At 44.5% G+C, this 12251-nt stretch overlaps 3 protein-coding genes across 3 annotated transcripts in view; 2 read left to right on the top strand and 1 right to left on the bottom strand.

Annotated features, from left to right (window-relative positions):
- The window catches only part of LOC144110586 (uncharacterized), a 50739-nt gene extending 46269 nt beyond the window's left edge, over positions 1-4470 (top strand). The window contains exons 19-20 of the mRNA XM_077643603.1: positions 701-855; positions 2174-4470. Of these exons, the coding sequence (XP_077499729.1) occupies positions 701-855; positions 2174-2497 (479 nt within the window). The 3' untranslated portion in view covers positions 2498-4470. The remainder of the gene's footprint in view (positions 1-700; positions 856-2173) is intronic.
- The window catches only part of LOC144110587 (uncharacterized), a 159214-nt gene that overhangs the window by 123616 nt on the left and 23347 nt on the right, over positions 1-12251 (bottom strand). The window lies entirely within an intron of this gene.
- On the top strand, positions 6769-9760 carry LOC144111220 (uncharacterized). Its single transcript, XM_077644435.1, has 4 exons — positions 6769-7183; positions 7496-7567; positions 8324-8444; positions 9437-9760. Exons 1-4 carry the CDS (start codon positions 6905-6907, stop codon positions 9631-9633), a joined length of 669 nt encoding a protein of 222 aa, XP_077500561.1. The 5' UTR covers positions 6769-6904; the 3' UTR covers positions 9634-9760.

Genomic DNA, 12251 nt, shown 5'->3' with positions numbered 1-12251 from the left:
GCTCAAGATGGCTCTGAATATTCTTGACCTCGTGCTTGCACTGTTCACCTGATTAACAACTTGACGCAATGTCCTTTTTTAGTTATATGGTGTAGGTAAATATGCCACTTCATCCGTTACTTCTTTGCACACTGAATATAAAAGTATGCAGTAACAAGCTGTCAGTAAGTGATGGAGGTTATTTGCTGTCAAAGCAGCAACAGTTGTCGCTTTGCTGAATGTTGTTGCTGGTTGCTGTGGCATGCATCTGCTTAGCGCAAGATGGTGCTGCAAGTGTGCTTAACCACAAATGATGCGGCCACATTCTTCATACCCTTAAACTGAGATTTTGCAGCATCCAGTTAACATGCAAGGACGCTATAGACAATGCTTAGCTGTGAGGTGGCACTGTTTACGCAGCCAGTTGTTCCATGGTGATATAAAAATGATTGGCGGTTGGTTAGTAGGCTCAGCTCAGCTCTTGCCGAGTTCTGCGACTTACCCGGCAAGGACGTGTATTGCTGAATTGTTTTAAAGAAATGGGAACCAGCCAACCTGCAAGCGTTATGCACTTGGAAATCAGAACCGACAGGAATGCTGTGCATTAAGTTAGGTTCAACTTGTGTTTCTAGCTTATACGTCTATTCGGGAGTATAAAGTACACAAACAAAATGTAAATGCCCATTACGCTGATGAGACCACGCCCTTTTCTTTTGATCAGGTTCTGATGGATCGGGTGAGGAGTCGTCCAGTGAACAGATCAAGCTGTATGCCATTGTGGGTGCCGTTGCTGCACTTGTTTTTCTGCTGCTTGTGCAAGCGGCCTCCATGGCTTGCCGGAGGAAGCTCCGTTCGCAGCCACCTCCTCCAAACAGGGTAAGGACTATGAAATGTCCTGGTGACGCATTAGGGGGGAAAGGTTGTCAAGGCTTAAGGTAACCAGTGTGACAGGCAGCAGTAGCATGCACAGGAAATGTACTCCTATTCACAAACTAGTTCTAGTGGGTTGTAGTTACAACCATGTAGCGCCCAGCATATCACTTGCACAAAGTGCAGAAACTTAACTTCCATTCCTGCTCTCAGAACTACTTGTATTGAACATGATTGCAGAAGTGGCCCTTTATAGTGTAATTATCAAAGCAAAGTTGATATGTTGCCTGCAAAAGATGTAGGAGGCCTACTCTAAGATAAATTCAATTTGAAGCTAACCTCAGCAGCAAAACAGCCCAGAATTCCTATGGCTGTAATGCTGCATTGAGAGGCTACAGAGAAGTTTACTTAAAATTTACTAAATGCACCAGTGTTCACTTAAGATTTATTGCATGCACTGGTGAGTTTGTGTGCAGTTTTCTCATTCTTAGAGGTTCAGAATTCATCAAAGTGAGCTAAATATAACTGTTGCATAGTCATGTTTTTCTTTGAGAGTCTCTCAACTTTTTGGATCTCTTTGATGATGGCACCATTCGTGATGAAATCGTGGAAGTTGATAACTTTTATTTGATGTTTTTAATGCCTAGGCATTACAGAGTTAACACAAATTGGCGTTAATGAGAGGCAAGGTGCACAACGAGCAAGGAAAAAAGAAAGACAACACATGTGCTGAGTCTGTGTATGTGTTGTGTTTCTTTCTTGCTGTCATCCTTGTTCGTTGTGCTGTTTTGCCTCTTGTTCTTAAAGCTTTCCCACACTGTACAAGTAATGTGATGAGCAACTTAATTGGCTGCACTGAGTGAATTGTTCATAGGTTAATGAATTTTTACATGTTAAAGTGCCATTTCTGAGTGCAAATTATAAAAACATTAAAATGATTACAAAAAAGCCCCTATTAGTGCTGCCACACTCAGCTAGTCCCGTAGAGGCCTTCAGACTGATGCCACAGATTTAACGGTTATGGCACTGAATGCAAATTCAGTAATTAAAATAATCCTGTTCCATGTTTATCAACCTAAAAATATGGGTTTCTGCACCGGGCATATGAAGGAAGAATGACAAAGGTGCTAGACTATTTGATTGACTGTACTAAAGAAATTAGACAATCAGGAGCTAGGCTTATGGTTCCTTTTAGAAGAACTTTCCTCATTGCCTGATGCCTGTCTAACCACTTTTTAGACATACAAAGTGAAGTTTTACAAAGGGGGCTGTCAAGAATGGCGGTGCTTTGAATGAAAGCCTTTGGCCCGGGCTGACTGTGCAGGAGAAGCTGCTGACGAGCTCCCACTGGAAGGACTACTCCACCACAGCCAGCAGCAACTACAGCTATGAGAACTTTGCCCTGCGGCCGGACGAAGACTTGGGCCCGCCAGCGGGCGCGCCTCGTGCTGCCAGTGTCACCTACGACCGTGGACCGGCCAGGGCACCGGCACCTGCCACCAACCCATACGCTACGGCTCAGAGGCGGCAGCCACAGGAGATGAATCCCGACTTTTACTTCATGCCGCACCAGCGCCGTTACTCTGGAGAGGTGGTGCGCGTGTTTGTGGACTACAGCAACCCGGAGTACACCGGAGCACCCAAGTGAATGCCCTAGTGCAGTGCTAGAACCACGAAGGACACAACGAACTGCCCAGTGAACTGACAGTGCTGCAGTCGTGAGGTGCTCTTTCAAGCCCAGCACGCCTGCGGGTCAATCGGGCGTGCTGGATTCTAATGCATGGTTCGATGCACTTGTGAGGGTCCGCGGTTTGATGCAGATGCAAGGCGCCTTGTTCACCTTTGCGAAGTGTTGGCATCTACTGTGTGGCCTCGCTTACCAAGCCATGGGCCCCTCGACCACAATTCATCCTAGTGTCTCTCAAGGCCGCGAAATCGCCTTTACCGTGGTACACCTGCGGGTCAATCAGGTGTGCCTCGACGTTTTTCCTACATTTCATGTCGAGATAAGAGGACTGCTGTTTGTATTCCATGAACTGACTATGCTGTTATGGGCGATATAGTGCATTTGTCAGGCACTGCCTCGTCTGTACGTGGCATACACAGCTACTGGCACTTGAGGAATTGCTCTCTCAGAAGCGTGCCTGCTGTTTGATGAAAGATGCTAGCAGCAAGCTGTACAATTTATAGCAATGATACGCTGAGGCAGGTCACAAGAATAAGTTGGGCAGGCTTGCCATCTTAAATTTCCTGACTTGTAAAGGCAGTGCCAGAATGATGCACCATGTTTACCGGGGCATAGCTGCGTACGGCAGCAAAAATGGTTCCACAAAGTGGGCAAATACCGTGCAGTTGAACTAAGAGAGAACAAAGCTTTCTTGCTAGCCTGTCTGACAGACTGCAGACTGAGCAGTGCCCAAAGACTACCTAGGGGCAGACTGGCTACAGGGACTAGCGAGGACTACTCTAGCCACAATGGGTGCACAAGATGATGATGCTTCTCTCTGAACAGTGCCTCTGAGCAGGCAGAAAACAAAATAATTAATGCGCACATGTTAGCTAAGCACACTGCTACTCATCGTATGTGCCAAGAAAAATTCTTGCATACTCAAAGCATGCTTTGCAAATGCCAAAACAGCGAAGCTAGAGAGCTGGGCACAACTCCTTGAAAAGGACGTTCCGCCAACTCTTGTGCCCACCTCCACCACTGCCTGGCAAGGCACAGCAACGCAAGTTGGACTGCGCCTTCCTGAAGGTGTGCTTGATAGATACTCCAAGTACTTATGCCAAATGTTAGCTGGAAAATGTGGTTGAAGTGCGTCATGCCAGCAGCCTCAAGAAAGTGCAAGAATGGATATCAAGACATCAGGAGAAAGCGAACGGAGGTCCCAAATGCTGAAGAATTGCTTGCGTTTACATTTTTGTTCTGCTTCAAGTGTGAATGCCTGAGGACTGAGTGCCAAGCAACGTGTGTGAACTCATGTAGTAGTCATTGGACTGCAGACCGATCCTAGTATCTCTTCTTTAGTGAGGTCTTTTGTGGTCACTTTCTGTTAAAGGTATACTCGTCCTGAAAAGGCCACAGTCTTTACTTGACAGGTTGTAGAGAGAAAAAGGTAACTGCCACATGAGTGGTTTTTACACAGCGACCTGTAGAATTGAGAAAGTGCATGTAAATAAGAGTTTTGCAAGGATGTATGACAGATTAAATATATGTCTCCTTGCTAAAGGCACCTCAAAGACAGTGAGTGGAGTGATTAAGTCAACTTACCATATAGTATAGACACGCTAGTTCCTCTCTTACTAATATGTGTGAAGGCAGCACGCAAAGGAAATTAGAGCACAATTTTTATGGTCAAGCTACTATTTCAAGTTGCTAGAATGCAGTTCTCTATGAGAGCAGTAAGCCAATTAACAATTTTAAGAAGAGTTTTTTTGTGTGCTCCGCATATTGCCATCCTCATCAACGATACAACAATGCATATGTTATATGCAGTCAGGGAGCAATAGCTACGTCTTTTTTCTTTGTCATCATGGGTTAAGCAAAAGGCCATTCATTCGCATATAAACATATTCAGTAGTAATTGTTTTGTGCACAAAATGAGCTAATAAATGTGTTGCAAAAAGAATAACTGAGCCATGCGTTTCCACTCCATCAACATGTCTTTCAATTACACAGCAGGCAAGGTTCAAAGCTTTTCGGTTTCCACAGCATGCAAGTACAAGAAGGTATTGTATTGGCTCCAAAAAGTATTGCTCGTACACCAAAAGCATTATTGGCACGTGTCACACCAACTCATGTCAGCAATGCAATCACTGTCTATAGGATCCTACTTTCTTACGAAGGCTGTAACATTGGACAGTCAAAATGTTGTGTAAGCACCCCAAGCGACTTAGCCTCGCACTACAAACTCTCTAAATACGAGGCACTTTTTGAGAAATCGCTACCGCTCCAGCAAGCAACAACAAAAATTATTGAAGCTATATACTATGATGTTGGAACTTGATTGGAACTGCATTAATGTGCCTTCCATTTTGATTAGCAAAAAACAGGTTACTGGTATAAAGCAGCAGACTGACGTTCGATGTGCTTAACTTCTGAGCAGTGGTTAGTTTGGTTCAATGAAATAAAATGGTTTAGAGTACATGTGCCATTTCTGCCTCTGGCACATGTTGCATATGAATGCCTCGTGTTTAGGTTAATTCCATATCATCTTTCACTGCCATTTTTCTGTTCTCTTTTCCCGCTTATTTGACAGGTTTCTTTCAAAATAAAAATTTCAGCCCTTAGTTCACTCTTACTGCATTCTTCTGCATCCATATCTTCATTTTTTTTTTTCCTTGGCAGCGCAGTTCTGAAATCAGCAGCCTCACAAATACAATGTTGGGTGGATTGCTGAAGCTCTTCGAGACAGAGTCCTGCTTAACTGGCAGTCATGTTAGCATGCCACAAGGTGCCAACCACCATAAGAGTAGCTAAAGCAAGTAAGCGTCTGCAGACAGGCTCCTTCAAACATATGCAGGACACTGAAGGCTGTCAATAAATGTAGTACTCCACAAATGATGTTAGCCAAATACATCAGGAAACTTCGTCATTTAATTTAGAGCTATAGGTCGCGCCAACAATTGCCACGGTACTTTTCTACAGCGATATATCTGTTGGTCACGCTTCCCGGTTCAGTGGTGTTGGCGTAAAACGAAGGAGAAACGAGGAGGAAGAGCGGCATCGTTCGCCGGCACACGAATCTGTGGCACCCTCTGCGCCCACAGACATGAACTAGCGCTTGTGAAGTTCGCGCTTCTGCGAGTGCAAACTGCACCACGTGGCACGTACGCCATTGGGTGCTTCGATGGACCGCTACTTGCGCGGTAAACGAAACGGCGCATTCATCTCTGCAAACTGTAGCTTAATTAACCGTCTGTCAGTTTTTTTTCCCGCCACCTATTTCAGGCAACACAACAGGAAAGCTGTTGCTAGCAATACATATAGGAAGGGAATAAGGCCCGGAACTGTTGGGTACGCCCATACGTAGTGATTCTGCTTCCGGACGGCGGCTACATTCTGGGGGTGTGGGGTGAAAATGCATGCTGACGAGTTGTAGGAGTTACTCTGCAGGGATTTGCCTCTAAATTAGACATCTCCTCAGGTTAACCATTTGGAGGCTGGCGCACTCCGTCGACCCTGGCCTGGACTCGTCTCTACAGATTATGCTCTCCTCCGTACTGGCTTGTCATCACATTTAATAATGTCTCTGTATTCCATAGCCCTTATTCTCACCTAGCTCCCCGCCAGTGGGGTAGGGTACGGACTCCACTGGTGCCCTGTCGAGGCACTATAGATCTCGGGAACGCACGTTAACGCACTTGTTCACGGGGATGCCGGCCCTCATGCCTTCTAGAAGGTTCCAGGCTACTGGACTAGAAGCCCCCCTCCCATAGAGGTGATCATCATTTTATTTTCTTCAATAAAGCCTAGGCCATTATCTCACTTTCTGAGGTTAAGTGGGCTACCTACTAATGGCCGCTCGATGCGAGTAGCGCGGGCACTCCTTTGCCACTAGCATTTGTCATTCGTCGGAACCACTTTTCTCAGTCCCTCCTTTATCCGTTCCCTTACGGCGCGGTTTAGGTGTCCGCCGAAATGCGAGACAGATACTGCGCCATTTCCTTTCCCCAACAATCCTCCATGCCAACAACCAATTGCAGAGTCCGTAACGTAACGATGATGGTTTCGGTTTCTTTCTGTCTACAAGATACGCGTAAATAACGTGTAGGAAGTAACTACAGAATAAAATATTTGCTGTGTGGTTAAAAGTTATATTTTTTTATTCAAGGTGATTTATTTCAAGTGGTTTTGAACAAGACCTACTGAACTTCGTTTTGAATTGCAAGCCGCAACCATTGTGTAGACCATAGTGCCATGGTCATCACCATTACAAAATGGCGCTGTTCATGTGTATTTTGCGGTCGTAGTGCAGTGGCTGGAGTCTAGCGTGTTCGCGTATGATTTAAGTCGTAGATTCTCTTGCTGTTGCGCGAGAACGAAGTTGTCACTATGTATCAGCGCAGTTTACAGCTCCCAGTGCAGCTTCGTGTTATGCATTGTGCTGTACTACAAAGGAATGTGGCTGTTGCCGCTTCGCCGCGTCTGCTCTCCGCCGCTCATATTCACACGTCGTGTAGCAGACGCGACGCACATCCTCGGATTAAGGGCAAATCATTCATTCTGCAAAGTCCATTCCGATGGCTGAGCCTTTTTTTCGATTTCATGTATCTCAAAAACCAGTGGGACCCAGAGTTTAACAGGTCCCAATTTCTGGAAGGGGCGAAACAGGTGTGTACCATCGCTTGTGCTGAAATGTTGCTCAGCGATTACCTTCTTTCAGAGTTCCGTTGCAAATATGTGTAGTCGGTAGACGCTAAATATGTCGAACGTATAAAAGTAGCAAAGCTCTCCTAAACCGCTTTACGTGCACTAAACGCAGGAAATAACGTTTTATGATCATCGCGAATTCCTTTATGCATTCGGCACTTTCGTTTTAAGTCGGCGCCAATGTTCGTGTCACGCACAGTAGTGTGCCCGTGACCGTCATCTACTCGCTGCCGTCGCGTTTCATCGCGTTAATGGTTTCTTTACTGCGTGCAGGCGATCTCCACTGTCCTTTCGCTAATTGCAACCCAGAAGCTAGACGATCTGGTTGGGCTTGTGAAAAGAGAGGTGAGTTCAAAAAATGTTTTGTGCTGTTTGTACAACTCATGATGTGTATCCTTTATTGCGGAAAATTATAATAGTGTTTGGTGTTCCCTTCTAATGCCACACGTCGAACACAGTGCCTTGTGAAGTATGCGGAGTCTTCCTGTACTCCGTTACCTTCATCATACAAGTACTTTCTCGTTTTTTTTGGCACAGCTGATTTGAGAAAAAAAATCTATATATGCCAAGGTTGTGCTGTATGTGTGCATAGCCTGCTGATGATGTGATTGGAACAGGCTGTTTTTTAAATGAAATTCCTGCAGCTAAATCTTAGTATACCTTACACCTCTTAATGTACTGTGATAAGAGATGATTATTACTCTGCCTGTTTTGACGTTATCCATATGAACTGGTGCAACACAAACAATTACAAGCTTGAACGTTATCCATATGAACTGGTGCAGCACTGAAACAATTACAAGCTTGAACAGCTTGACAAAGAAACGAGTAATACAAAGCGTTTTAGTGTAAACTGAAGTGAACAAGTTAATTTCACAAGCACGCTTATTAAGCCAAGTTTCACGTGTGAAACATGCTCTTACCTTTGCTTCTTTTCAACAAAGAAATATGTTGTATATGTTCGACAATTCCCTCTTTTACATGGTTTATATCTGTTATTTGCTTTTGTATTTGGCATCCGTGCACCTGTTCAAAAGTTTTCATGTTGAAATCAGACTTCTTGGGAAAATTCCTCATGTGTTGGGTGCCTCGTATTTTCAGGCTGTGGACAAGTTCATTCAAGATGTTTCCCAGGAACTGGGGTACGGCAACACACAATATCTTGAGGACCCTGATGAAATTATCGCTATGCCTCAAAGGGTGATGCTTCAGACTATCGTAGGTAAGATGCACATGCGCGTTGCTAACTTTCTTGACCACAGTCTTTGCTGGCAGTATACACCCTTATGAGCTGACTTGTTTTATTCTTTGTGGTGTAATTTGCAAAGTGAATAAATTGCCGAATCGCTAAACACAATACAGTCCATAATTAAACTTGATTCAGATTATTCACTCTTGGAAATATCAACTTGGAAGTGTTCGAAAAATGTGTTTGAATTATATGGAGTCCAAATTAAGAGAAGCTTTTTTAATACGTGTGATGTTAACGTGATGTTGATGTTGATGATTCAGAAGTTCAAGTTAAGCTAGTTCAAATTAACAGAAGTTCACTGCAGTAACTTTCTCAAAGAGAAAATCCAGTTCGAAGCATCTGGTAACACGGGTCTCTCTTTTTCATTCATTGACTAATACCGCATGTGTTTACATGCACATGCCTCTGTTTTCATTTTTGGCTGTATAAACAGTGCCTGTATAACAGTAAACATACTTGTAATCAATATTACTGTATATAGCCAGACATTATTGTGTTCATAAACATGGTTGTTATATGCATTCAGATATGAGTTTGTCGGTTCATGTCACTAGATACTAGATATATGTATTGGCAGCATAGTTGTATGAATGTCTGACTTTTTTCATAATTATACTGTCATTCTATTGTTAACTGAGTTTGACAGATTTAGTACTTACAGCAGAGACAAAAATGCCTTATGGAAAACAGCATTATATGAAATTCAGCACTTAGTAGATTAGGTAGGTACGAAGATACTGCACAGAAAAGAGATACTAGACAAAGTACTTAATCTGATGTCATTCTTCATGTGGTATTTTTGTCTCCACAGTAAATACTAAGCATCGAGCTTATCGAAGCAGTAAAGTACTAACAGCACCCTTTTATTATCTTTGCCTGTGTTTGCCAGCGCTTGGATAATATGGAATTTTTTTGGACACATTAAAAGCCTGATTGATTTACTGGTTGATTATAAATTACAGATCAGAAGTACTGCGACATTCACGTGAACTTTCTTGTGCTGAAGAACTTGGACAGGGGACAACCTTCTTCAGAGAGGCCTCGCATCCTGATGTGCTTTATTTTGGCGAAGTTCCACCGTAACTACACAGCGGGAGTTCTGCCTAATTGGACGATCACGGACCTGTCCTTGCTGCGAACATCCTCAGTCGCATCATAACTTAATGGTGTATATTTGTTTTTAACTACAAGGTGTCTGAAAAGAGGTGCATTTGTCATATAGACGTTATGAAAATGGCGGTACGATAGACAATAAGACGATGAAAGAATAAATTGCTTGAATCTTGCTCTGACTGCAAGCGATATTCACTACTGAGCTTCTGAATGGCTTGCTGTGCAGTTCTATGTGATGCATCTTTAGCAGTGAGTAGGGCTCTCGGTGATAGTGCAGCAGGCTGTGTGACAGATACTGTGCACAACAGGATTTCTTTCTTTGTATTGTTACTTGTATGCATCAGCGTTTTGTGACATTAGCCATCGTGCACAAAGTGCTATGGTGTGGTACAATGGGGCATGCATCACAGAGTTGATGGCATGAGACCCAGTCTCATTTCTTATTCACATAAAGTGTTGTTTAAAGAGGCACACGCACAATTTCAGACAAAAAAAAGTACAAAAACGTTTTCAGCATACCGGAGACATACTGGTGCAAACGTATACCGGTTTGCCAGACCTGTCCTGCGCATGCACAATGGCATTGTTGGTGTCAGATGGGGATATTACGTGTGCACAGCCGGCATGCAGTAAGCCGGCATACGTCTACGCTAATACGTCTCCGGCATTCTAAAAGCATCTAGTAATAAACTCAAAAACCGAGTAGACAGAGGCCCTGCTTTGCAAATCCTCTAAGGTGGCCTTGCACCACTACACATGCACCTGGAACTACCGCTAAGGCAGGAGAGAAATGTGAGCCAAGAGTGTTGGAAAACTATTTGCAGGTCGATCGGACGTGCTTTACGGGATGCTGCTTGCTACACTGGAAGGTGGAAGATCAGCGGCTGTTGCTACGGCTTACAACATTGAATTCTGTGTACAGAGAAATCGCGCTGAAGAGGTCGCTGTGGCTCTAGCGGTAGCTATTTGCAATGGGGGGTGAGTCTGACCATAATTTCCAACTCACAGCAAGCCTGTAGGAATTACCTGTACAGAAGACTCGGCAAAATGGCCATGCGACTCATTCATCAACATGGGGGTGCAAGCTGTGGAATCTAGCACCAGATATTGGGGGCACCAGGACACGCGGAGCTCTCTGGGAACCACGCGGCTGACGCCATCGCTCGAAAACGCACTTGCCGAGCAGGGGCTACAGCGTGGCTCCCGAAGCCGGTACACCGATATGGCGTAACACTGGAGCACATAAGGGCAGTGGGAGATGATACCTTCGCCTCATCCTAACCTCGGGCGACACGCTTGTTCCAGCTTCAAAGCGGCCCTTGCCCTTTTTTATGCCTAACCATACTCTGCAAAACTCATCCCAATGTTCATGAGGATAGATGTCCACATTGCAGGAATAGGGTTACATTATTCCAAATCAAGTGGGCCGGCCAACGTAACCTAGCAGTGCCTTCACACCGAAGTGCGACATTGGAGCAGTGGGAGGTGGCCTTTAGCAGCACGGTCGTGGAGAACCAGCTCGACTTTATAGACCGAGCCCATGCGGCGGCTGTCTCCTCGGGGGCCCTGGACTGGATGAAAGAAGTCCGCAGCGACTCACACTGCTCTTACCAATGCCACTCTTATGCGCTACCTCTGGTGATGCCCCCAACCCTTGGCAGAACCACTCTGCCCAACCTATCCATGTCTTCATGGGAGGCTGCTCTGCGAGTCATTCGACAAGCTGGCCAAACATGACTAGTGGACAGAGCTCTCCGTGAATTCCAGGCCCGTGGACTCTTGGACAAGTAGAAGCTCTCCCTTGAGGACCTTCTTTATTTTTTGGACTAATGTTTTAGGGGAATCTCCCAAGGTGCAGTAGATTTGTAATTAATGGAGTAATTACTCATTGGCATCCACCTTAGCACAGCCATACGGCTACAAAGGAAAGCTATACAGCTTTCTCAGAAACTTCGTAGTTAAAGAAAAAAATTTGTCCTGGTCCGGGGTTCGAACCCCGGAACCCCACTTCACTGGAGCAGTCGTTCTACCAACTGAGCTAACCGGGATGGCAAGCTTATAGTAGGGCAAGAGAGAATTTATTAGTAACTAACTGATCAATAATAATTGATCAATAAATAATTTTTTACTTCAAAATAAAGTTGTTACCACCACCATCACCCATCGAAAAGCCTTTGCAAATAAGTGTCATCGTCTTCTAAACAGTTTTCTTCATCGGCTGATAGTTATGCGTATGATCAATAACAAATTTTCAGCTTTAGTAGAGAAATTAAAAAAAATTATTTCTGTGCAAACTTGTTCCTTTTAATATTGGAGGGACCTATACTTCAGTACAGGTTTTGAGTAGCAGATCATTTGTGAAGCTCTATAGTGAAAGGTCATTAGAACAAGCTGTGCTTGGAGCCATACCGGGAGCCCTGCAGAGGAAAATGGGGAGGCGACAGAGAATTTTCTGTTTTGCGCTCACTAGAAAAAAATCTCCAGCCATACCTCAGCACCATGTGGAGCGGCTCCTCACAGTCACTCGCACTAGCACTCATGACCACTCACAACCACTCGCTCACACTCACATGAGTCACAACCATTCACTCACGCTCATGTCCACTCACTCACGTTCACTCAACGTTTTTCTTTTTTGCTGACAAGGGAGGGCATGAGAGATTT

The sequence above is a fragment of the Amblyomma americanum genome, chromosome 11, assembly GCF_052857255.1.
Source record: "Amblyomma americanum isolate KBUSLIRL-KWMA chromosome 11, ASM5285725v1, whole genome shotgun sequence".
In the NCBI taxonomy this organism is placed as follows: domain Eukaryota; kingdom Metazoa; phylum Arthropoda; class Arachnida; order Ixodida; family Ixodidae; genus Amblyomma; species Amblyomma americanum.
This window is presented reverse-complemented; position numbering and strand designations above follow the sequence as displayed.